Source organism: Nycticebus coucang, chromosome 10 (assembly GCF_027406575.1).
Source record: "Nycticebus coucang isolate mNycCou1 chromosome 10, mNycCou1.pri, whole genome shotgun sequence".
Taxonomy (NCBI): Eukaryota; Metazoa; Chordata; class Mammalia; order Primates; family Lorisidae; genus Nycticebus; species Nycticebus coucang.
In genome coordinates, this window is record NC_069789.1 from 126020047 (window position 1) to 126045338 (window position 25292).

General features: G+C 39.8%; 2 protein-coding genes and 1 pseudogene across 11 annotated transcripts in view; 1 reads left to right on the top strand and 2 right to left on the bottom strand.

Moving 5' to 3' along the window:
• Positions 1-246: 246 nt before the first annotated feature.
• Positions 247-24348, bottom strand: ZNF382 (zinc finger protein 382). 7 transcript variants are annotated; one of them, XM_053605079.1, is made up of 5 exons: positions 24316-24348; positions 21335-21408; positions 16579-16730; positions 16088-16180; positions 247-4168 (listed from the first exon to the last, which is right to left on the bottom strand). In XM_053605079.1, the coding sequence occupies exons 3-5, from the start codon at positions 16715-16717 to the stop codon at positions 2745-2747; spliced, it is 1656 nt and encodes a 551-aa protein (XP_053461054.1). In that variant the 5' UTR covers positions 16718-16730; positions 21335-21408; positions 24316-24348; the 3' UTR covers positions 247-2744. The 7 variants fall into 7 exon arrangements, with proteins under 7 accessions (XP_053461054.1, XP_053461049.1, XP_053461055.1 ...); XM_053605074.1 differs by having other exon boundaries at positions 247-4165; positions 16579-16705; positions 23928-24343; XM_053605080.1 differs by having other exon boundaries at positions 247-4165; positions 24012-24342.
• LOC128597739 (uncharacterized) lies at positions 16369-16487 on the bottom strand (annotated as a pseudogene).
• Positions 24349-24376: 28 nt separating the features above from the next.
• Positions 24377-25292, top strand: part of ZNF529 (zinc finger protein 529) — a 29401-nt gene continuing 28485 nt past the window's right edge. Inside the window, exons 1-2 of one of the 4 annotated variants that reach the window (XM_053605091.1) lie at positions 24559-24611; positions 25241-25291. Coding sequence is in view for 1 of the 4 variants with exons in the window: in XM_053605092.1 (XP_053461067.1) it covers positions 24576-24611 (36 nt within the window). In the remaining 3 variants the exon portion in view is untranslated. Of the gene's footprint in view, positions 24612-25235; position 25292 lie in introns of all 4 variants that reach the window. The other 3 variants (XM_053605090.1, XM_053605092.1, XM_053605089.1) reach the window with 3 other exon arrangements.

Here is a 25292-nt window from a genome sequence, read left to right on the forward strand (position 1 = left end):
AGGCCCAGGTCCCCAGCCAGGGGAGAGCAGTAGCAGTCTTGGGATCCAATTTCAGCCTGGAGGGTGTGGACTGGAATGGGTTCACATGGCGGTGGGAATGAAACCTGGCGAGGGGTATGGGGTTGTTGGGGGCATCAGAGTCCCCAAGTGCAGGCGCCAGCTGAGAATTCACCAACCCTTGTGTCCGCTGCCTCCTTGGAACCTGGGCCTACCTGGTATTATCATTTCCCTGTTCCTCCATGCTTCTCCCCACCACTGCTCAACAAAGGTGGGAACATGGACCTACGCAAGTCCAAGGGACTGCAAAGGTGATCACAGGTAGGCCACTAGGGGAAATAGGATTTCAGAAGGGCACGGGCAGCTCCTGTGGTTCAGTGGGTAGGGCACCGGCCCCATATACCGAGGGTGGCGGGTTCAAACCCAGCCCTGGCCAAACTGCAACCAAAAAATAGCCGGGCGTTGTGGCGGGCGCCTGTAGTCCCAGCTACTCGGGAGGCTGAGGCAACAGAATTGCCTAAGCCCAAGAACTGGAGGTTGCTGTGAGCTGTAACGCCATGGCACTCTACCGAGGGCAACAAAATGAGACTCTTGTCTCAAAAAAAATAAATAAATAAATAAAGGATTTCAAAAGAGCAGGTAGAGTGAAGCTGGTGTTTCATAAGCAGGCCTGGGCTATGCCCATACTGTCAATGATACAGGTCTGCATGGAGGAGCCTCTGAAGGCCCCAAGAAAGTCAAGGAGAGGCAGAGCATAACTGGGACCACACAGTACCACTGCTGGAGTCCCAGGGAAGAGGAGGGTATTTCACCTAAAGGCAAAAGAGCTCTGAGAAGTGAAAACAGCCCTGCCTTCAACAACTGGAATCCACACCTGCACCCACTCAAACCCTAGTCCTTCTTTAGCCTAGAAGCAGCGCTGCGACCTGAGCCCCACACCCTTGCCCCTAGGAACGTGGCTTCCCTGCTACACACATCAACCAAGAGCAGAAGGTAGATGAAAGGAAACAGCCTAGTGATACCAAGCCAATGGCCCAACACCTTGGGGTACATCTCATCCAGTGTGAATCATGCAGCCATCTGAAGGGGCATCATGACCAAGGTTCCCCTGTGGGCACAAGGCATGCAAAACCAGATCTGTGTGATCGCGCAGCATGCCACATGAGGGTTCCCTTCCCTCATGAAAGGGATCTCCCAGAATGTTGTCTTGGGTGAACTGGGAGATGGGTTCTGTCCAAAAGAGGGACTTAAAAAGAAGAAAAGCCTTAGTCCCTGAGAAAGACTCAGGACAACCAAAGAGGATGACTTAGGATAGTTGGCAGCAGATACAGGCTGCAGGTAAGTATTATATTCCTCTGAGTCCCCCAGTTTCAATATAATTACAGGATTTTTCTCCAGTTAAAATTCTCAAATGTTGAACAAGGGGAAATCCTGGATACCTCCTTTTCTCTAGTATGACTATTTGATTTCAAATAGGGCATTAACTATGGCTAAAGTCAATCTCACATTTACTACTTATGTCTGGTATTATATTAAGGTTTGGATTGTCACCAAAAACCTTTCTTATATGTATTCCATTCACATTCCCTGTTATCAAAATAACAGTTTCCCTCTGGCATGGATTCTCTGGTTTGACCTACCACCATATTGATAAAATTAATAGTTGTTTCCCTTTAGAGTGAATTATCTCATGCTATAAAAGTTCTGAATTTTTTAGCCAGGTGTTTTGGTGGGTGCCTGTGGTCCCAGCTACTCAGGAGGCTGAGGCGAGAGAATCGCTTAAGCCCATAAGGTTTCTCTCCTGTGTGAGGTTGCTGTGAGTTGTGATGCCATGGCTCTCTATGAGGACGACATAGTGAGACTGTCTCAAAAAAAGTTCTGAATTTTTGGATGTATCTACCAAAGCTGACTGAACATAGTTACGCTTTAAGACCCAGCAATTCTATTTATAAATATTATACACAAGAGAAATACATATATGTACAGCAAAAGACAAATAGGTTTTCAGAAATATTATTTATTATTACCCTAAGATGTAAACAGTGTAAAAGTCCATTGACAGAATGGATAAGTTGTTATATAATCATATAATGGAATTATATATAGAATAAAAATAAATAAACTTCTGCCACATGCACTAGTGATTAGACTTGGAGACATAATAATGAATGAAATAAGCCATATATAAAATTATACACAATAATATATAATCTGATATATATGTAATATAATATGTAAAAGCTGATTTATAATGTCAAAAGTCAGACTGTGGTTCTCTCTGAAGAGGTAACAACTAATTTTTGTTTCATATTTACGATGAGAAATACAGTTTACACTTCCTTTGTTCCCCGCTCTGCTTTGTCCATATTGAAAACACACATGCTTTTTTTATAGAACTTCTACTCAACGGTGTAGTCCACGGAACACTGCCAGTTGGCCAACTGTTTATTACTGGTTTACAAAAAAGATATATTGAGATTGAAAATAAACCACTTAAAATGTTTATAGCAATTTGACAGAGTTTTCATCTGAATCCAATAATAGAAACTTGGAGCTTTTATTTTCAGTGATTTTTTTGTCATTAGTAATACTTTGTGTGTGTTTTACAGGCTAGGTGCTATCCTAGAAAATACCAGGGAATATGTAATATAGTATTTTAAACTGCTGGATATTATTACACTTACAAGCAACATCATATATAGGATTTACTATGACTTAAAAGTTTTTTACAAAGAAAGTCCCATCACTTACTGAATTCCTATGGTTTCTACCTTGTGAGTCTTCTGATGGACAATGAGGTTAGATTTACAACTGAAGAACTTCCCACACTCTTTACATTCATAAGGTTTCTCTCCTGTGTGAGTTTTCTGATGGCGAATGAGGTTTGATTTCCTACTAAAGGCCTTCCCACACTGAGGACATCCATTGGATTTTTCTCCTGTATGTATTCTGTGATGAACAGTGAGGATTGCCTTCTGGCGGAAGGACTTCCCACATTCATTACAAATATAGGGTTTTTCCCCTGTATGAATTCTCTGATGAAGAGTAAGGGTTGTTTTTTGGCAGAAAGACTTTCCACATTCATTACAAATATAGGGTTTCTCTCCTGTGTGAGTTCTCTGATGTACAGTGAGGGTTGTCTTCTGGATAAATGCCTTTCCACACTCATTACACTGATACGGTTTCTCTCCTGTGTGAGTTCTCTGGTGATCAATGAGGTATGACTTCTTTCTAAAGGCACTTCCACATTGAGTACATTCATAAGCTTTCTCCCCTGTATGTGTTTTGTGATGTCTAGTGAGAGTTGCCTTCTGGCGGAAGGACTTCCCACAATCAATACAAATATAGGGTTTCCCTTCTATATGTGTTTTTTCATGAAGAGTGAGGGCTGTCTTCTGACGGAAGGCCTTTCCACATTGATTACAAACATAAGGTTTCTCACCTGTATGGATTCGCTGATGTTCTATGAGGTAAGACTTCCTTCTAAAGCTATTCCCACAGTAAGGACATTGAAAGGGTTTCTCTTCGATTTGAGATCTCTGATGCATAATACATATAGACTTTCTACAGAGGAATTTCCCATATTTGTTGTAGGCAGAGAGCTTCTTTTCCATAAGACTGTGTGGATGGATGTTGAGATTTGACTTTTCTATGAAGGCAATTCCATCTTTATTGTATTCAAAGGTTCTTTCTCCTCTGTGACCCCTAGTTTGTGTAAATAACATTCCTTTCATAAGGAAGGATTTCTCACATTCATTATGCTCAAATGGTTGTTCTGGAGTTTGAACCTTCTGATGCTGAATAAGTTCCTGTTTACCACTGAGATCTTTTTCTGTTTGTTTATGGAGATTGACTTTAGGATAAATTTTTTCATGCTTAGTATTGAGGAGTGATTTCTCCCATCCATTACTCACTCCAAACTTTTCTCTCAAGGGGCTTATATTTCTAATGACCAATTCTGAAATATTTTTCAAAACCTTTCCCTCAGGTTTATATTCACATAGTGTTTTTGAAATAATATGGTTTTTGCCTAGAGTAAGTGTTTTACCATAAATATTACTTTTCTCCTTAATTAGTCTTTTGTGGTTGATGAACACAACTGATCTAGAATGCTTGTCTTGGTATTCTTTGAACTTCACTAGAAGACCTTCAGCCTTCCTTTCATCTTCTTCTAGAAAAGAACATAAATAATACTGTTAAGTTCACACATAAATGCTGTATATTAGCGTATGTAGAAACAAACTATGGTGGGATTATCTTCTATTGTGATCTATAAAAAGGCCAGGATAGGGCAGCACCCATAGCTCAATAGGTAGGAGACCAGCCACATACATTGAGGCTGGCAAAAAAGGCAACTGCAACAACAACAAAAAATAGCTGGCATTGTGGCGGGTGCCTGTAGTCCCAGCTACTTGGGAAACTGAGGCAAGAGAATCACTTAAGCCCAACAAGTTTGAAGTTGCTTTAAACTGTGACGCCACGGCACTCTACCCAGGGCGACAGCTTGAGACTCTGTCTCAAAAAAAAAAAAAAAAGGCCATGATAAATCATCTTTTGCTAGGAGAAATGCACAAACATAAAATGTACAAAGATAAATCTTGCTACACTGTTAAAATGAAGAAAAATTGGCAGGAACAAAGAATACTTATATCTGTGACATGTTGTAAATATAAGCTGCACTGAATAAGTACAAACACAGGACTAAGCCAAAAAAAAGGAATGATGAACGTGGGATTTTTCTTAGGATGGGAAGATTCAAAGATAATTAAGTGAGCTTAGTAAGGATACTAATATGTCAAGACAAATTACTTTGGAAGAGATGGAAAACTATACATTTATCCCCTCCTTCTAAGTGTTGTAAAATGCTTACATTCCTTTCTTCCTGGCTTCCCTTTAGGCCGTCCATGACAAAAGAGCTTTCTCAAGCTCATTTCCTAGTGTTTATGGAAACACTAGTTTATAGGCAGGCCAGACAGTTAAACATGCCTGGCACACTTAAATGACGTTGATCAAAAACAAGAGTAAAAAAAAAAGAATATGCTTACTGTGCTTTGAACTTCTTTGAAAATAATGTAATCAATGATTTATTTATTTATTTATTTATTTATTTGAGACAGAGTCTCACATTTTTCCCTCAGTACAGTGCTGTGGCATCATAGCTCACAACAACCTCCAACTCTTTGGTTCAAGCGATTCTCTTGCCTGAGCTTCCCAAGTAGCTGGGACTAGAGTCACCCGCCAAAACACCCAGCTATTTTTTAGAGACTGGGTCTCACACTTGCTCAGGCTGGTCTGGAATCTGTGAGCTCAGGCAATCCACCCACCTCAGCCTCCAAGAGTGCTAGGATTAAGGCATAAGCCACTGTGCCTAGCTTGGTAATCAATGATCTTTAAAATTTTCACAGCATACCAGTTGAAAATCACTGGTCTAAGCCCTAACTATCTATAAAACTGTGATTTATTTTCTTTTGAAAGCAAGAAATCAGGAAAACATACTCTCATTAGGAACTATAAAATAAGCCAGAAGACAAAGAATATCTGCAATATGAAGATAATTACTGTTGTATTCTGATGGCTACTACCATCAATTTATTCTTACAGAGGTAGTTAATAAGGAAATTCTCCTGACTACCAATTCTACTTTTTTTTTCCTTCAGTAATATCCTGAATTACTTTCTTCACTTTTACGTTCAAGTTTTTATTTATTTATTTTTTCAGACAGAGTCTCAAGCTGTCACCCTGGGTAAAGTGACATAGTGTCACAGCTCACAGTAACCTCAAACTCGTGGGCTTAAGTGATTCTCTTGCTTCAGCCTCCCGAGTAGCTGGGACTGCAGAGGACCTCCACAACACCCGGCTATTTTTTTTTTTTGGAGACAGAGTCTCACTATTTCACCCTGGGTACAGTGTGTGGCATCACAGCTCACAGCAACCTCAAACTCTTGGGCTTAAGTGATTCTCTTGCCTCAGCCTCCCAAGTAGCTGGGATTACAGGCCAGCTATTTTTTGTTATTGTTGCAGTTGTCATTGTTTTACTTAGCCCGGGCCAGTTATAAACCAGCCAGCCTCAGTGTATGTGGCTGGTACCCTACCCACTAAGCTATGGGCGTAGCCCATAAATTCAAGTTTTACTGCCAATGCAATAACATACCTTAACTCTGCACCCCTCTTCAATATATGTGTAGGGTGCTAATTTACTTTAACTATCATTTTTCTACAAATCCTTGATTGTATCTTATTGTTGTTGCCTTACTACTACTGCCCATATTAGGTAGGGCAATTTTAAATATCCATTCATCTTATCTACAATTTTTGATTTTATTTATAATAGCTTCATAGCCCAAATATCCATCAAAAAATAAACATGTAACACTGTATTTATATAATAGAATACTATCTCAGCAATGAAAATGAAAAAAAAAAAAGACCTACTAATACACAGTGACAAAAGGGAAAAATTTCAAACATTTTGCAGAGTGTAAGCTTTATGCAAAAGGGCACATATTATACAATTCAATTTATGTGCAGTTCTAGAACACATAAAACTTATTTCTGTATTTGTGGAGAGGAGACCATGAGGCAGCAGGGCTCCCACAGCCTGGGGAACATTCAGGGAATGAACCCCCAACTGCTTCTCATTTCCCAAAACAACCACATTCCTTCTTCATGCTCCCTCTGCCGGAATAGCTCTTTCTTTGTCTAGTTGATTTTTAAGAACTATGCAGAAATCCTGTGATCTTTCCCTTTTTACTTCTTATCATATGTTAAGGTGGTTGAGTAGAAACTATTAACAGTATGATTTATCTTTATTAAAGTCATTTACATTTTCCAGTTGTACTGTAAGACCAAAGATATGTCTTTTGTCTATGCTACTTCACCATATTGTCTATGCTACTTCCCTGTAGATAACCCTGTCAAGATACTATAAAATAAAGCTGATTTTGTGCTTTGGTGCTGGCTGCCAATCCCATCTTTCATCTGCTGTGTCTTCTCTTGTGTTATATTTTCCTCAATCCCCACCGCTTCCACTCTGGTTTGTTCCCCTTCCCCAGGCAGGCTTGCAATGTATTGGTAAGTGAAGTTACATTGTTTTCCTAAGAACCTCAAACACCTCCTTACTCCAAGACTCCATTGTTTCCCTAAGAACCTCCAAACACTTCCTGACTCCAAGACTTCATTATTTTCCTAAGAACCTCCAAACACTTCCAAGACTCCATAGAGATAGAATGACTAGAAGCTGTCTGTATTTTTGGTACTTTCCAGAACTCTATCCTATGTCCTGGTACATGCAACTATTCAATTTTTCCTAAAGCCTTCACATAGTATTTCTACCCTTCAGTGTCTAGTTTGTGTGAAATTGTAGTATAATTATGGTCTGGATCATCCATTTCAAGAAATCTTCTAACAACCTGGCATTTTAACACGATTATTCTATATAAAATGCTCAATTTCATAATATTTCTTTTCCAACTAACTTACATTCTTAGAGGTCAACATTTTATTGACTATATTATTTGAAACCTTCTGAGTATAATAATACAGTGTTATCTGAGGTGAGAGGATGTGATCTTGGCTGATATACCTAAAAAGAACTTACCAGTGAATGATTTCTGAAAAGGATAAGAAAGCTGTTTTCTTTGCAGGCACCACAAACAATCCGTAAGACAACTACTGAATACCTAGGGGCTCCTAGCCTCTCTGTTACAAGCTACAATAAGGAAAGGTAAAAAAAAAAAGGACCTTAGTTTGGGGGGATTATTAACCAAATAGAGAAAGAAGCTTCAGATAAACCAATGTTAGATTAGGTATCAAATTATTAGATCATATCAGAGAATGTATCTGTTCACATATTACAGACATAAGTAAAATGGGAATGAAGAAAAAAGAAATAGACATTGTCTACTATAATAGTAAGGAATATTTTGTGGAGGAAATGAAAATTGGTCTTTTAATTGAAGGATATACAGTATTGTGTGTTAAATAATTTAACCTTGCCCAAAGAGAGGTTTGACCTTTTACTCTGGCTTCAGGGAGGTAATATTTAAGCCTTTGAAACACCATGGCCAATAGGAGCTTACTTGTTTACCTGGGAGCCTTTAGACAGCCAGACATTAACAACGTGATTTAGGATAGAGGCTTTGGGTCATGCACTATCAGAATGACCTCCTAAGGTTCTGGAAACTGACATAAGCCACATGGGTAGTCAATCATGCCTATTTGATGAAGCTTCAATAAAAACTCTGGACATTGAAGCTTGGTTGAACATTCCTACTTGGCAATACACTTGTCTGTATTTACCATCACACATTGTTGCCAGGGATACTGTCCAAGACTCCATAGAGATGGAACAACTAGAAGCTGTATGTTTGGTGCTTTCCAGAACTCTATCTTATGTCCTTCTTCCCTTGGCTGATTTAAATCTTTCCCTGGAACAAACTGTGAGTATAACAGCTTTTGGTGTGTTCTGTGAGTATTTTTCAGCGAATTATTGAACCTTTAGTCTTTACTGATTTTTTTCTTTGTATTAACTTTTAATTTAATTCATTTTTCTTTTTTAATTTAATTTAATTTTGTTTTTCTTCTGACCACTTAGATCCCTGATCTAAGATTTGTTTTTAACGATTTATTTTTTTCTACTAACCTAACTTTTCTCCTCTATTAATGGGTTATGTTTTTCTCCTTTTTCACATATCTAACAATTTTTGATTAGATGCCAGATATTATCAATTTAATATTGTAGAGTTCAAGATATTATTGTATTCTCATAAAGATTTTTTTTCTGGCATTTCTGTGTTATAGAGTTATATAACATAGAGTTATAGCAGTAGGACCTCCCTTTCAGAATTTTCTATTCAAGTGCAAGAATGGCACTGACAGTCTCCAATTAGCATATTCAGGATACTCCTCAGACTTTGAACCAAACCAGGTTCTTCTCAGAAAGTCCACATCCAATGATTGAACACTAAGAGGTACCAGGGACTGACCATTTTTACCCATGAAAGACTTTTCTAATGGACGATCTTTGCTTCAGACTGTCCTTTTAGGTTGATTAGAACTTCGTTAGATCTGCACTATGGTCTGAGGCTCTCCCTGCCAAATCCTGTTTAACTCTCCCTTTCCTTCCATAGATGTCAGGTCTGTATCATGGTTGCCCAGCTTTCTATGTCTAGTCTTACTTTCTTCTCCTTTTATCTTTCATAGATGTTACCTCTAAGAAACCCATTATACACTTAACTCCATTTCAGCATCTTTCTCCTAAGGATCCAATAGACATACAGCTGTTATCTGTAGACTGGTTTAAACCTTTTTATGCTTTTGTTTAAATTCTGTTACAGTCTTTAATCTATGGCTAATCTAGTTTCATTTATTTATTTATCTTATTTTATTTTATTTTATTTTTTGTTTTGATACAGAGCCTCAAGCTATCACCCTGGGTAGAGTGCTGTAGCATCACAGCTCACAGCAACCTCAAACTCCTGGGCTTAAGCAATTCTCTTGCCTCAGCCTCCCAAGTAGCTGGGACTGCAGGCACCTGCCACAAGGCTCAGCTATTTTTTGGTTGTAGTTGTCATTATTGTTTGGCAGGCCTGGGCCGGATTCGAACCCGCCAGCTCTGGTGTATGTGGCTGGCACCTTAGCTACTTGAGCTACAGGTGCCACCTCTAGCCTTATTTATTAAGTATAGCATTTTTAGAATGTCCATCTAAAGTCCTGTATATTAACAAGTTCTCTGCGTTCTGTGGAAGGAAGTAAAATGGTTCCTGGTGGAGAAAGCTATGGGAATTGTCTGTCTTACAAGACCATGATAATTTTGATTTCCTTAGAACATGTCTTTGCCCAGTCTCAGGTTTCATCTACTTAAGAGGAATCATTTTTAAATTTAGGGTGTTCTTTCTATGTAGGTAACCCCTCTTCATAGGAATTGTGTCCTATAAATTCTAGCCACCACAACCTCCCAGAACTCCAATGTCAGTTTCTCAAGACAGTAAAATTACCAGGTTCTCTTTTGGACTTCTCTTCTGTGCAGTCTGGAAGCTGCCCTCAGTTAAAAGCATGGAATAAAGGAGGGTACATTTAATTTGTTTCTGTTCTCTCAGGAATCCAGGCCTGTGTTTTCTGCTGATGAATATGTGAAAATAATTTTTTCAAGTTTTTTAGTTTTCTATCCAAGTATATTTCAAACTCCATTATTTTAGACTCTATTACTTCTTCAGGGCTAGAGGCAAAAGTTTTGATTTACTAATAGAGAGCACACCATGATGGCTTAGTGATAATTTTTATCAAATATCTAGGGAACAATAATACCAATCTTACACAAATTTCATAAGAAAAGAGATGAAGAGGAAGCACCCCTGGTTTGTTTGGAATGGGTCCTACAACTCTGATACAAAAAACTTTCAAAGACATTACAAGAAGACTACAAAGCAACATTCCTTGTTAAATCAGGCATAAAATTTTACCAAAATATTACCAAGATTATTTCAACAACCTATGAGAAGGAAAATGCATCTTGTCTAAGTGTGGTTCATTCTTAGAGTCCCAGGTTAGTTTAAAATTCAAATAAATCAGCCAGACATGGTGGCTCACACCTATAATCCTAGCAGTCTGGGAGAGTGAGAATTGCAGAGGAGAATTGCCTGAGTATAGCTCAGGAGTTCAAGACCAGCCTGAGCAAGAGCAAGACACCATTTCTACTAAAAATAGGAAAACTGAGGCAAGAGGATCGCTTAAGCCCAAGAGTTTTAGGTTGGTGTGAGGTATGATGACACCATGGCACTCTACCCAGGTCAACTGAGTGAGATTCTGTCTCAAGAAAAAAAAAAAATGGCCAAGCATTGGGGTGGGTGCTGATAGTCTCAGCTACTCAGGAAGTTGAGGCAGGAGGATCATCTGAGCTCAAGAGTTTGAGGTTGCTGTGAGCTATGATGCCATGGCACTCTGCCGAGGGTGACAAAGTGAGACTATCTCAAAAAAACAAAAAATAAAAAATAAATAGGTAAAATTCAAATAAATCAATTTATTACAGTACAGTAACATATTAAAGAAGAAAAATAATATGTTCATCTCAACAGATGCAGAGAAAGCATTTGTTAAAATCAATACCTATTCACAATTTAAATAGTCAGAAAATATAAAGAAGAGAGAACATCCAGGTGAGAAACCTACAGTCAATATTAGGCATAAGAATAAAATATTAAATATGTTCCTTCTAGATTTAGTAAACTGTTAAGACTGTTTACACTCACTACTTCTATTCAACACCGTATGGAAGGTCTTAGCTAGTATAACTGGGCAAGAAAAAAGTTCATATAATAAACTTTACAAAGGTAGAAGTGAAATATCTTTATTTCAAAAGGGCATGTTTTATATGTAGAAAATTTGTCTAAAGGAATTTACTAAAAGGGCAGTGCCTGTGGCTCAAAGGGTTAGCATGCTGGCCCCATATGCCAGAGGAGCCGGGTTCAAACCCAGTCCTGGCCAAAAACTGTAAAGGAATTTACTAAAAAACAATAACACAATAAAACCCAATACAATCAATAGATTATGCAAAATCAACACATTAAAACCAGTTGTGGTTATGCCACATATATATTAGTGTCAAACTAGAAAAAGGAAATTTAAAGATCCTACTTTTTACAATGACATAAAAAATATTAAAGGCTTAGTGATAAACTTAATGTGTAAGACCTCTTTACTATACTAAAACAATAAAATACTGCTTACAGAAATTAGAGAAGCAAACTAAAATGGAAAGATATAGTATGGTCATGAATCAGAAGACTCAATATTGTTAATACATCAGTTTTCACCAAGAAGAAACTCAGCCTGCTTATTTATTTATTTATTTATGTTTTGAGACAGAGTCTCACTGTAGACTGTCCTGGCATCATAGTTTACACCAACCTCAAAGTCTTGGGCTAAAGCAATCCTTTTGCCTCAGCCTCCCAAGTAGTTGGCACCCGCCAGGATGCCTGGCTGTTTTATAAAGATGGGGTCTCTGGTTCGGAGCCCAAAGCTCAGTGGTTAGGACACTGGCCACACGCAATGGGGTTGGAGGGTTCGAACCTCCAACAATAACAACAGCAACAAAAATAGCCAGGCGTTGTGACAGGTGCCTGTAGTCCCAGCTACTGGGAGGCTGAGGCAAGAGAATTGCTTAAGCCCGAGAGTTTTGAGGTTGCTGTGAGCTGATGCCATAGCACTCTACCTAGGGGGCATCACGGTGAGACTCTTTTTTTTTTTTTTAAGAGACAGAGTGTCATTTTGTCACCCCAGGTAGAGTGCTGTGGTGTCACAGCTCACAGCAACCTCCAGTTCTTGGGCTTGGGTGATTCTCCTGCCTCAGCCTCCCAAGCACCTGGGACTACAGGCGCCCACCACAACGCCTGGCTATTTTTTGTTGCAGTTTGGCTGGGGCCAGGTTTGAACCCACCAGCTTCAGTATATTGGGCCGGCGTCCTACTCACTGAGCCACAGGTGCCACCCCACAGTGAGACTCTTGTCTAAAACAAAAATAAAAAGACGGGGTCTCATTCTTGCTCATGCTGGTATCAAACTCTTTAGCTCAGGTGATCCATCTGTCACAGGCTCCCAAAGTGTTAGGATTACAGGCGTGAGCCACTGCACCTGGTCTAGCATGCTTATTTAAAGATATCAAGAAGTTGACATTAAATGACCTAGAATAGTCCAAACAATTTTTAAAAAGAATAAAGTTGGAGGACTTATACTAATTGACTTTAAGAGTTATTTTAAAGTTACAATAATCAGGTGGCACCTGTGGCTCAAGGAGTAGGGTGCCGGCCCCAAATACCAAAGGTGGTGGGTTCAAACCCAGCCCCGGCCAAAAACTGTAAAGTTACAATAATTAAACACCAGATGGTATTGGCAATATAATTTAAAATATTTCAAAGGAAAGAACAATGTCCAAAAATAGACTGACACAAGTATGATCAGTTTTCTATGTCATCATCACAGCAATTCATTCACAGATGGTAATGGAACAAATATCCATATAGAAGAAAAGAGACCCTTGAGCCCAACCTTGCATCATGAATAAAGCTTAATATCAGGTGGACCACAGAACTAATCATAAAAGCAGAATACACACAACATTCTTAGAAGAAAATACAGGGACTATCATCACAACCTATAAAAGAAAACTGTTTGAGAGGTCAAATAACTAATTGTAAAAGAAAAAAATGGTGGCCCTGGCATGGTGGCTCATGCCTATCACTTTGGGAGGCTCAGATGTAAGGAACAATTAAGGTCAGGAGTTTAAGACCAGCCTGAGCAACACAGCAAGACCCTGTCTCTACAAAAAATAGAAAAATTTGCAGTGTGTTCTTGTAGTACAAGTTACTCAGAAGGCTGAGATCAGAGGACCACTTGAGCCCACGAATTTGAGGTTGTGGTGAGCTATAATCAGACCACTGCCTCATGCCTAAGCAACAAAGTAAAACCTGTTTCTAAAAAGAAAAAAATGATAAACTGGACTTCATCAAAATTAAGAACTTGTGCTCATCAAAGATAGCATTACAGGCAAGCTATAGACTAGGGGGAATAGTCATAACATATACATGATACTGAATATTTCTATCCAGAACATGTAAAGAATTCCTACTACTCAAAGAAAAATATATACTATCCAAATAAAAAAATGGATAAAACATTTGAAAAGATATCTTGGATATAAAAAGCATTAGAAAAAGCTTTCAATATTATTAGCCATGACAGAAATATAAACTAAAATTGCAACTATATACTACCAGAATGGACCAAAATGAAAATACTGATAACATCAAATGTAGAAAAGAATGTGAGGAAATCATTATTCTCATACAGTGTTAATGAAAGTCTAAAATGGTTTAGTAACTTAAAAACTGGCAGTTTCTAAAAAAGTGAAACATACACGTAACTTATGAATCAACAATATCACTGACTTTTTACAGCAGCTTTATTCATAATGGCCCTAAATTAGAAACCTCCAAATGTCTTTCAATAGGAGATACACAAACAAACTGGTATATTCATATCATTGAATATTATTTCATGATTAAAATAACTACTCATCCATGCAAAAACAAGCATAAATGTCTCAGAGATTAAGTTGAATGAAAGAAAGCAGATGTGACAAAGGTCTAGGATAGAGAACGCTAATCTATATTGATAGACATCACAACTGTGCCTGTCCTGATGGGAAGGAGTGACTTGGGAGGAGACCTGATGGACCTTCATAGGTTAAAGGAAGTGTCTTTTATCTTGACTGGGGGGTGGGATACAAGGGTTTATACTTAACTCAGAACTCAAAGAACTTTACACTTAAGATCTCTATGTACATTATACCTACAAAACATGAAACAGATTCATGGTAAAGTTATAGCAGCAACTATTTCTATAAACACAAGGCAAACACAGAAATGATTTATATGGGGAGAATGTTCAAGCCTAAACTTTTAGATTTTAGAGGCATGAAAGTCAGCCATGTATAGGCAATTTACAGATCTAAAACCTTTAAAAATAGATCCCTAATAGGATTTCTTTTATTTTTTCCCCTGATTTTTTTTTTTTTTTGTAGAGACAGAGTCTCACTGTACTGCCCTCGGGTAGAGTGCCGTGGCGTCACACGGCTCACAGCAACCTCTAACTCTTGGGCTTACGCAATTCTCTTGCCTCAGCCTCCCCAGCAGCTGGGACTACAGGCGCCCGCCACAACGCCTGGCTATTTTTTGTTGCAGTTTGGCCAGGGCTGGGTTTGAACCCGCCACCCTCGGCATATGGGGCCGGCCCTACTCACTGAGCCAAAGGCACCGCCCAGATTTCTTTTATTTTTTCAAAAAAAGAAAATATGAAGTGTAGGTGAAGATGTACAGAAATTGGAATGCTTGTGTACTGATGATAGTACAGCTGCTATGGAAAACAGTATGGTAATTCCTCAAGAATTAAACATAACTTTACAATATGACCCAGCAATTCTCCTGAGTATCAAAACAGAACTAAAAGAAAGAACTCAAATATTCATATACCCATGTTCATAGCAGCATTTTTTTTTTTTTTTTTTGTTGAGACAGAGTCTCAAGCTGTCACCCTGGGTAGAGTGCTGTGGCTTCATAGCTCATAGCAACCTCCAATTTGGGCTTAAGTGATCCTCTTGCCTCAGTTTTTCTATTTTTAGCAGAGATGGGATCTTGCTTTTTGGTCAGGCTGGTTTTGAACTCGTGAGCTCAAACAATACACCCACCTTACCCTCCCAGAGTGCTCGGATTATAGGCGTGAGCCACTGCACCCAGCTCATAGCAGCATTATTTACAATAGCCAGAAGATAAAAGCAACACAAGTGTCTATCAATAGAGGAATGGATAAACAAAATGTAGTGTACACATATGCACAGGAATATTAATCAGCCGTAAAAATGAAGGAAATTCTAGTACATGCTACAACATGGATGAACCTTGAGGACATTATGCTAATTGAAACAAGCCAGTCACAAAAAGAAAAGCTACTATATGATTCCACTTCTTTTTTTTTTTTTTGTAGAGACAGAGTCTCACTGTACCGCCCTCAGATAGAGTGTCGTGGCGTCACACGGCTCACGGCAACCTCTACTCTTGGGTTTACTGATTCTCTTGCCTCTGCCTCCCCAGCAGCTGGGACTACAGGTGCCCGCCACAATGCCCGGCTATTTTTTTGTTGTTGTTGTTGCAGTTTGGCCGGGGCTGGGTTTGAACCCGCCACCCTCGGCATATGGGCCCTACTCACTGAGCCACAGGCGCAGCCCATGATTCCACTTCTAAGAGGTACTTGGAGTAGTCAAATTCAAATAGAATAGAATGGTGGTTGCCAGGGGCTAGGGAGTAGGATTAAAGGGAAGTTATTGTTTAATGGGTATAGAGTGCTGAAGATAGGTAGTGGTGATGGTTGATGCCACTGAAACATATGCTTAAAGATGGAAAATTTAATAATATGGGTATTTCACCACAATTAAAAAACAGAGCCCTAAAAACATTCAAAAGCATCAACTACCTGAGATTTAATAACCTTTAGACTTTGTATAGACTTAACTAGGTAACTCTGACTTGGAAAATAGACTTACCTAGGTAGCTCTGACTTGGAAAAATTCTCTCTGTCCATAGCTCTTCTCCTTGTTCCAACCTGCGGATCATATCAGGCTTAGTCATGTGAAACCCTGATAATGAAAAATGAGACTTGGTGTAAACAGTTTGGACTTTAAAACTATTGAAGAAAGAGAAAGACACAGCTGCAAGGTAGCAGATGAGCTTTACCTTGCATTATGCAAGTAAGGATATAATCATATATATATGATTTATATATATATGATATATAAAATATGTATATATTTTTTTATTTTTTTTAAGCCTACAGCACCTGGTATTCCCAGGCAGTCTCCCATCCAAGTACTAACCAGGCCCGACCCTACTTAGCTTCCAAGATCAGACAAGATCCAGCGCATTCAGGGTGGTATGGCCATAGACTTTTGCTAACATTTTTGGATCAAATAATTCATCACCTCTGATCCCTGGAAAGAGATACATGAAAATGAAAGACTCAAGAAGTGTTCCTTACCCACAGAGACGAAGTGGCAATAGTTTTCCAACATCACATCCCTGTAGAGGGCCTTCTGAGCAGGGTCCAGTTGCTGCCACTCCTCCTGGGTGAAGTCCACAGTCACATCCTTGAATGACACTGATCCCTGTAAGGGCATACTCTAGTTCATCCTGAAGTGATCGGAAATGGGTGAGAACTAGATATTGGAGACCTAGTTCTGACAGTGTTTGATGATCAGACTAGTTTTCTTATTTTGTGTTCAATACTGTACAAAAATCTCTCTGAAAATACATTCATCTGTATTTACTTATTATCTAAACATACTGAGACCATACTATTTGTCCTGAATGGAACTGGTTACCTGAGCCTGGCTCATGATAAGTCACAGGCTAAGAGAGAGGCAGACGTGTAAATACATGTACTCCATAGGTATTACAGATACGATAACAGAAATATGTGCAAAGGGAAAGTGTCACAAAGCAAAGGAAATTTTCATTTTTTTACTCTGAGGCTTCACTGAGGACATAAAAGTTTTGTACTCACAATGAATTTGTTTTGTAGAATTACAGGGCATCAGCTTTTAAAAATTCATGGGGAGAAAACAACCAATTAGTAAATTAGGGAAATGGCAAAAGGCACAGAATGTTAGGAAACAGTCTTTGAGCTCTAAGAAAGGAAAGGCACATGGAGGTAGGCAGAGGACATATTATAGATAATACTAGATGTTTCCCCGACAAGCAGTGGTCTTAAAAATGTACTGAGCACATGCCCAACATTGTAGTTATTTATAAATCATGGCATGATTTATAATGGTAACTCACAATGTTAATGCTTACTGCTCTTTAATGTAAACTGTTAATGTTTTCTTCCCTCCCAATTATCTTATACATTCCACTGTGATGCATGCCCCACTTTGAGTCTACTGTTTTAAGGACTATAAAGAATATGAAGAACCCAAATCAACACATTGGTGATGTGATAAAATTTGCACTTGAAAGGCAGTATTCTTGGTCACTGGAAAAGAAAGAAGTCTGGAAAAGGCTTAAGAGATATCAGGTGGAGGAATATACCTAACGAAGGAAGTGAAGGACCTCTATAAAGAAAATTATGAAATCCTCAGAAAGGAAATAGCAGAGGATTTTAACAAATGGAAGAACACACCATGCTCATGAATGGGCAGAATCAACATTGCTAAAATGGCTATACTTCCCAAAGCAATCTACCTATTCAATGCCATTCCTATCAAAATACCAACATCATACTTTCAAGATTTGGAAAAAATGATTCTGCGTTTTGTATAGAACCAGAAAAAAAACCATATAGCTAAGGCACTTCTTAGTAATAAAAATAAAGCTGGGGGCATAGCATACCAGATTTTAGTCTGTACTACAAAGCCATAGTAGTCAAGACAGTATGGTACTGGCACAAAAATAGAGACATAGACACTTGGAATCGAATAGAAAACCAAGAAATGAAACTAACATCTTACAACCACCTAATCTTCGATAAACCAAGAACATACCTTGGGGGAAAGACTCCCTATTCAATAAATGGTGTTGGGAGAATTGGATATCCACATGTAAAAGACTGAAACTGGACCCATACCTTTCCCCACTCACAAAAATTAATTCAAGATGGATAAAGGACTTAAATTTAAGGCATGAAACACTAAAAATCCTCAAAGAAAGCATAGGAAAAACACTGGAAGATATTGGCCTGGGGAAAGACTTCATGAAGAAGACTGCCATGACAATTGCAACAACAAAAATAAACAAATGGGACTTCATTAAACTGAAAAGCTTCTGTACAGCCAAGGAGACAACAACCAAAGCAAAGAGACAACCCACACAATGGGAAAGGATATTTGCATATTTTCAATCAGACAAAAGCTTGATAACTAGGATCTACAGAGAACTCAAATTAATCCACATGAAAAAAGCCAACAATCCCATATATCAATGGGCAAAAGACATGAATAAAACCTTCTCTAAAGACAGATGAATGGCTAACAAACATATGAAAAAATGTTCATCATCTAGCCGGGCATTGTGGCGGGCGCCTGTAGTCCCAGCTGCTTGGGAGGCTGAGGCAAGAGAATCGCGTAAGCCCAAGAGTTAGAGGTTGCTGTGAGCCGTGTGACGCCACGGCACTCTACCGAGGGCGGTACAGTGAGACTCTGTCTCTACAAAAAAAAAAAAAAAAATGTTCATCATCCCTATATATTAGAGAAATGCAAATCAAAACCACCCTGAGATACCATCTAACCCCAGTGAGAATGGCTCACATCACAAAATCTCAAAACTGCAGATGCTGGCGTGGATGTGGAGAGAAGGGAACACTTTTACACTCTGGTGGGACTGCAAGCTAGTACAACCTTTCTGGAAGGAAGTATGGAGAAACCTCAAAGCACTCAAGCTAGACCTCCCATTTGATCCTGCAATCCCATTACTGGGCATCTACCCAGAAGGAAAAAAATCCTTTTATCATAAGGACACTTGTACTAGACTGTTTATTGCAGCTCAATTTACAATCGTCAAAATGTGGAAACAGCCTAAATGCCCACCAACCCAGGAATGGATTAACAAGCTGTGGTATATGTATACCATGGAATACTATTCAGCCATTAAAAAAAATGGAGACTTTACATCCTTCGTATTAACCTGGATGGAAGTGAAAGACATTATTCTTAGTAAAGCATCACAAGAATGGAGAAGCATAAATCCTATGTACTCAATTTTGATATGAGGACAATTAATGACAATTAAGGTCATGGGGGGGGAAGGAAAAACAGAGAGGGAAGGAGGGAGGGGGGTGGGGCCTTGGTCTGTGTGCCACACCTTCTGGGGGCGAGACATGATTGCAAGAGGGACTTTACCTAACAAATGCAATCAGTGTAACCTGGCTTATTGTACCCTCAATGAATCCCCAACAAAAATAAATAAATAAGTAAATAAATAAATAAAATAAATTTTAAAAAAGAGATATTAGGTGGGAATGACAAGTAACCATAGTTAGAGATGCCTCCTAGGTTAAGCTAGTGTTAATGGGCTGACAGAGGACAGCTGGTTCCTAAATGTTGTGTTGTAAAAGAATTGATCATAAATTGGTTATAGAGTGGAAAAAAGACAAAGCTCTTGCTTTATCTGTATAGGCAAGCATGTGGCTACTGAGACTAGAAAATGGAAATGGGAAACAGAAGAAAGTATAGGCTGGACCACAAAAGGTAATGTGGTAAACCTTGGAAATGTACATGAAGTGTCTGTGGAACATATATAGGTGGTGATAGCTATGGGAAGTTGAATACATGGTTCTGACATTCTGGACTAGAATTAGAATTAAGTCTAGAATGGTGAGAGGTATTTGGGAGTCAGATAAGTGTAGCATTCAGAGTGAATGTGTGACTAGAGGAAAAGAAACTGTGAAGAAAAGAGAACCAGCTGGCATGTGGAGAAAACCAATATTTTAAAAGTTGGTAAATGAAGAGGAATTTTCTGAAACAAAGATATGAAAACAGGACAAAGAACCATTTGACTCCAATGTAGAATATTTCTTTCTTTTTTATTTATTTATTTTTTTGAGATGAAGTCTCACTATGTCGCCCTGGTAGAGTGCTATGGTGTCACAGCTCACAGCAACCTCAAAACTCTTGGGCTTAAGCGATTCTCTTGCCTCAGCCTCCCAAATAGCTGGGACTACAGGTGCCCGCCACACTGCCCGGCTATTTTTTGTTGCAGTTGTCATCATTGTTTAGCAGCCCCTGGCAGGGCTCGAACCCTGCAGCCTCGGCGTATGAGGCTGGCACCATAACCATCGTGCTATGGGCGCCAATCCCAAAGTATAATATTTCAAAAATAGACTAGCATATACATCTCTTCTCCTGCACCCACATATAAAAAATTAGAAGAAACTAAAAAGATACAAATAAATCTATAATAGCATTTGAATACTGGAAATGTTTTCATTTGCAGGCCACAATTTATAGGAACTGCTGGCAGACATGGGTAAAATAGGGAGACAAGAGAGGAGGAACACAAACCTTCAGTTTTCTGTACAAGCTTACAATCAATTCGCTATCCTAAAAGCCTCACAAAGCAGGACATTGTTCCACAAATGAATAATGTGATCTACCAGTTCTACTTCCCAATGTATCACTGCAAAACCTAGGTTAGTGGAGATGATCCAGGTTTTTGTTTTTTGGGGGTTTTTTTTGAGACAGAGTCTCACTATGTGCCGTGGCGTCACAGCTCACAGCAACCTCAAACCTTAAGCAATTCTCTTGCCTCAGCCTCCCAAGTGGCTGGGACTATAGGTGCTTGCCACAACGCCTGGCTATTTTTTGTTGCAGTTGTCAGGCCTGGGCCAGTTTTGAACCTGCCAGCCTTGGTGTAGGTGGCTGGTGCTGTGACCACTGTGCTACAGGTGGCAAGCCAGATCCAGGTCTTTCTATGTCTGCTCCTTGACTACTCAAAAACTTAGATCTCAAATCAGGGTCAAGACAGGTAGATTCATTCTAGTAATCTATAATATTCCCATTTAAACCATAGGGTGAGTCATATGAAGTACTTGGAATGCAAAATTTAGGAAGGCACACCCCGAGACTATTGCATAAATATTGTACGCTATGCCACTTGCTTGCTTTATCCTGATCTGGGCCCTGACTAAAGAACATTTTCATGGAAGAAAATGCCAATATCCAGGAAGTTTAAGATAGGGAAGTAAATGTCCATATACCCTGAAGAAAGTTATTTCAGAAAGAGAGGAAATATTATCTCACCTGAGGCATGGCTTTGAGATTTGTAAGAGATGAACCTTCTCTTTTGAGCTCTTCTTTTGGAAAAAGGAAGAGTCCTGGGAAGGCAAATATAGAGGATACATTCTTGACTTAGATCTCCCAGAATAACTCAATTACATCTGCATCAATAATGTTCACTGACTCAGCACTTGCTTAGTCTGAATATCATTCAGAAATCTAGGATGGAGGTTAGTGGGAAAACGGACAAATCCTGCTCTCTCACAAACAGAAACCTAGTCTCATGGTGAAGTAGAAAGGATCCTGGGGAACCTTTGTGGCTTAAGGAGAGGTAATATTGTGCTTTCCCCTCTGCATCTCTACTTTCCATCTACCACTGAACAATTTCCAAACTGTTCTTTGTGGAATTTATGCCAATTTAAACTGTAGTTAGCAATGCACAAAATCTTCCCATGCACTGATGAGTACATTTGACAACTTTTTTATTTTATTTTTTTTTTTTTTGAGACAGAGACTCAAGCTGTCACCCTGGGTAGAGTGCTGTGGCGTCACAGCTCGCAGCAACCTCCAACTCCTGGGCTCAACCAATTCTCCTGCCTCCACCTCCCAAGTAGCTGGGACTACAGGCACCTGCCACAACACCTGGCTATTTTTTGGTTGCAATGTCATTGTTGTTTGGCAGGCCCAGGCTGGATTAGAACCTGCCAGTTCAGGTGTATGTGGCTGGTACCCTAGCCGCTTGAGCCACAGGCGCCGAGCCAAAGAAATTGAGGTTTAGAAAGGGAAGATGGCTTGTTACATGGAAAGTCATTGGTTACTAACAAAAAATTTTTTTTTGCAGTTTTTTGTTTGGCCCGGGCTGGGCTAGAACCCGACACCTCCGGCATATGAGGTCAGCACCCTACTCCTTTGAGCCACAGGCACTGCCCATTTGACAACTTGTAAATCTCTCCTCATCAGGTCTGTATTGTGGTTGAGAATAAGCTTCTTTTAATATGTTTAAATACATTCCTTATTTCTTTTCTGTAATGAGATCTCTTTATAGTATATATTTTTCTCTTGGATTTTTATTTCCTAGTTAGTTGATGTTATCTTATTCTGTTTTTTTAACTTAGGAAATTAAGCCTTTGTCCATTTTAAGTTGAAAATACTTTGTCTACAGTTTCTCATATGACTATTTAGGTATCTTTGCCTTGTGAAAATTCTTCTCATGTACGTTTTGTGGTTTAGTAATACCATATATTGTATAATCCATATTTCCTCAATTGATGTGAAATGCCATCTTTATCAAATTTACAATATATAATCTTTATCATTTCCTATATTCTTGAGACTGTCTGTACTGTCTATTGAATTTCTCTACTTCATCTCTTTGTTGATTCACCTGTATCACACTACTTAATAAACAAAGTTATTGAAATTAAAATGTATTAATTTGCTAATAATTTAAGTATTAACTATTGGACAATATCTTTTAGTAGTACAGGTATGGAAATAGAAAAGAAACTGATCAGGTACTCTGTATGATTCCAGGCAGAAAGAATAATATTTTGCTAAGTGATATCTGAAGTATTGACCACTGCAGTGAATATTTTAGATAGCAAAATACCAGTTTTTATTTACTACAATGAGACTAGCCTTGTGATTACCAGTGTATAAAATACTATTTATTATCTTAGAATGCCTGAAGAAGCTTTTTTTGAGACAGAGTCTCACTTTGTTGCCCTTGGTAGAGTGCCATAGCATCACAGCTCACAGCAACCTCAAACTCTTGGGCTTAAGTGATTCTCTTGCCTCAGCCTCCCAAGTAGCCAGTTATTACAGGCTCCCGCCACAACGCGCGGCTATTTTTTTGTTCTTGTAGTTGTCATAGCTGTTTGGCAGGCAACCTGCCAGCCCCGGTGTATGTGGCCGGCGCCCTAGCCGCCGAGCCACCTGAAGAAGCTTTTGACCATGCTGTTGATTTCATCCAAGAGCAGGAAACCTCACTTACATAAAGTGTTGAAAGTGGTAGTTATTGGTAAAAAGTGTTTGTTTTTCTTGCATGTCCCCCATGGAATGACATTCATTCCAATACAATAGTTTTAGTTAATACGGTTTTTCTTCGCAATGAATTTACCATCTGGGAATTATGAAAATCTTACTTCTTCCTTTGTAATATTTACACCTCTACTTTATTTTCTAAATTGCTACTTAGTTACAATTTTGAAGGTAAGCTTACTGGCTTACTATTCAGATAATCAAATCTTACATAACCAAGTAGCTGTGGTCAAACTTCCTCAAACCATTCTAACATTTAGGTATCCATAATCACAAAACCATCAGAAATAACAGTAGGTTACAAACACATGCATAGTCGTAGCCAATCAAACATCCTCCAGAAAACCACCAATGCATAGGCCGTTGTCATTCACAACCTGTCAGACAGCAAATTACACAATTCCAGGCAAATTCACAATCATATTCACAAATCTTTTTCAATTCCTCCCAGTCACATAGTCTCAAATACGACTCACACCTAACCTAACAGATACACGCAGAAGAAAGTTCACGCAGCAACATGACTCCATCCACTTCACACACATAATCGGCCCCAACATCTCAGAGTAACATGTACCTAAAATGCAGCAGGTTGCGCAGGAGACTACTCCCATTCGGCGCGTGTACACACACACACACATACACATATACATATACACACAGCGCCTGCAGCCCCGCTTCATCCGGGTCAAAACAGGCAAAATACTCCCTCGCAGAGCTTGCTCCAAGTAACAGTCCGGGTCAACCTCAAGGTTACGCCCACGGGCCACACCCGAGGCCCTGGCCGTACTGATAGGAGTGTCTGGATACCGCGGTCCCGGGTTCCTCCTCAAGATTACCAGACTCAGCTCGTACTCCCAGTTTCCTCCCTGGCCTCCCAACCCGGTTCCGCTTCTTTAGTCGACTTTCCGGGGAACGGATCTCCCAGTCCCCTCCTCGGTCTCCTCGGAGCCCCCAGGACCCACCAAGCCTCACCCCTGGCCCAGGATCGGTCGTCTGCGCCTGCGCACACGCTCCTGTGCTTGAGCTCCCAGGAGTCTCCGGGGCGGCCGGTTAGGATCTATTCCCGCTCCGACCGCATTTCATCTAGGACCCCAAACCTCTAACGAACTTCTACCTCTGGTTCATTTCCCGCTAAGCTTGTGGTCGTCTTTTGTGTGGGGAGTTGAAGTGAGCTGGGTCAGGATGCGAGAGAAGCTAACGGCAGAAGCCCTGAGTTCCTGGGATGGGCGTGTCAGGAGGCAAAGTCGTGGGCCTGTGTGTAAGTCACCTGCTGGGAGGGGGACTGTGACTGTGTGTGCGACTGTGTCTGCGGCAGAGTGGGGTGTGATTGTGAGAGTGCGCGCGGTGGAGAGGCCCTGACGGTGGGACCGAGTGGGGGCGGGCCTTTCGTGACACGGTGGTGAGCGGTCGAGGTGAGGTGTTTTATGTTGTGATCCAGAGATCCTGGGACAGAGCCGTTGTGACTGACTGGACACTGGGATCAAAATTAACCCAGTGAGGCTTTTGTTTTACTCTTCAAAAAGCAGTTTCATTTTTACAGTTCGGGTGCTAAGGAATGCAGACAAGATCCCGGTGTGGCTCTATAGGTGCCTGTGGAAGACTCCAAGGCCTCCTTATGTTCATAGCTCTGTCTACAGGAAACTACTTTGAACACAGAAACAGATTCGAGCCGCAGACTTCAGTGACCCTGACTTTTATGATACAGGGAAGGGTCAACAATACTCCATTCTTTCTCATTCTCCGGGCTGGGTATGTTTTAAGGGTACTGATGGAAGCTTGCTAGTGGTGAAGAACATGTTCCTATTTACCCCGTCTGGGCTCCAAGAAAGGCCAGGTACATGTTATGATTCTCTTTTCTTTCCATGTTTTGCTGTTTTCTAAGAGAAGAGGCCTGAGAGGAGAAAAGCATTGCAGCTACACACTGAAGTCAAAATAGAGG

What these genes read in the sequence shown, in the direction of transcription:
- ZNF382 (XM_053605073.1), bottom strand. Translation starts at nt 24,033, where the DNA reads ATGAAGCGGGGCTGCAGGCGCTGTGTGTATATGTATATGTGTATGTGT. An exon ending in CGCAACCTGCTGCATTTTAG is followed by an intron (nt 21,409 to 23,927) that starts GTACATGTTACT and finishes TTGCCTTCCCAG; the next exon opens with GACTCTTCCTTTTTCCAAAA. An exon ending in TTGCCACTTCGTCTCTGTGG is followed by an intron (nt 16,181 to 16,578) that starts GTAAGGAACACT and finishes TTTCATTATCAG; the next exon opens with GGTTTCACATGACTAAGCCT.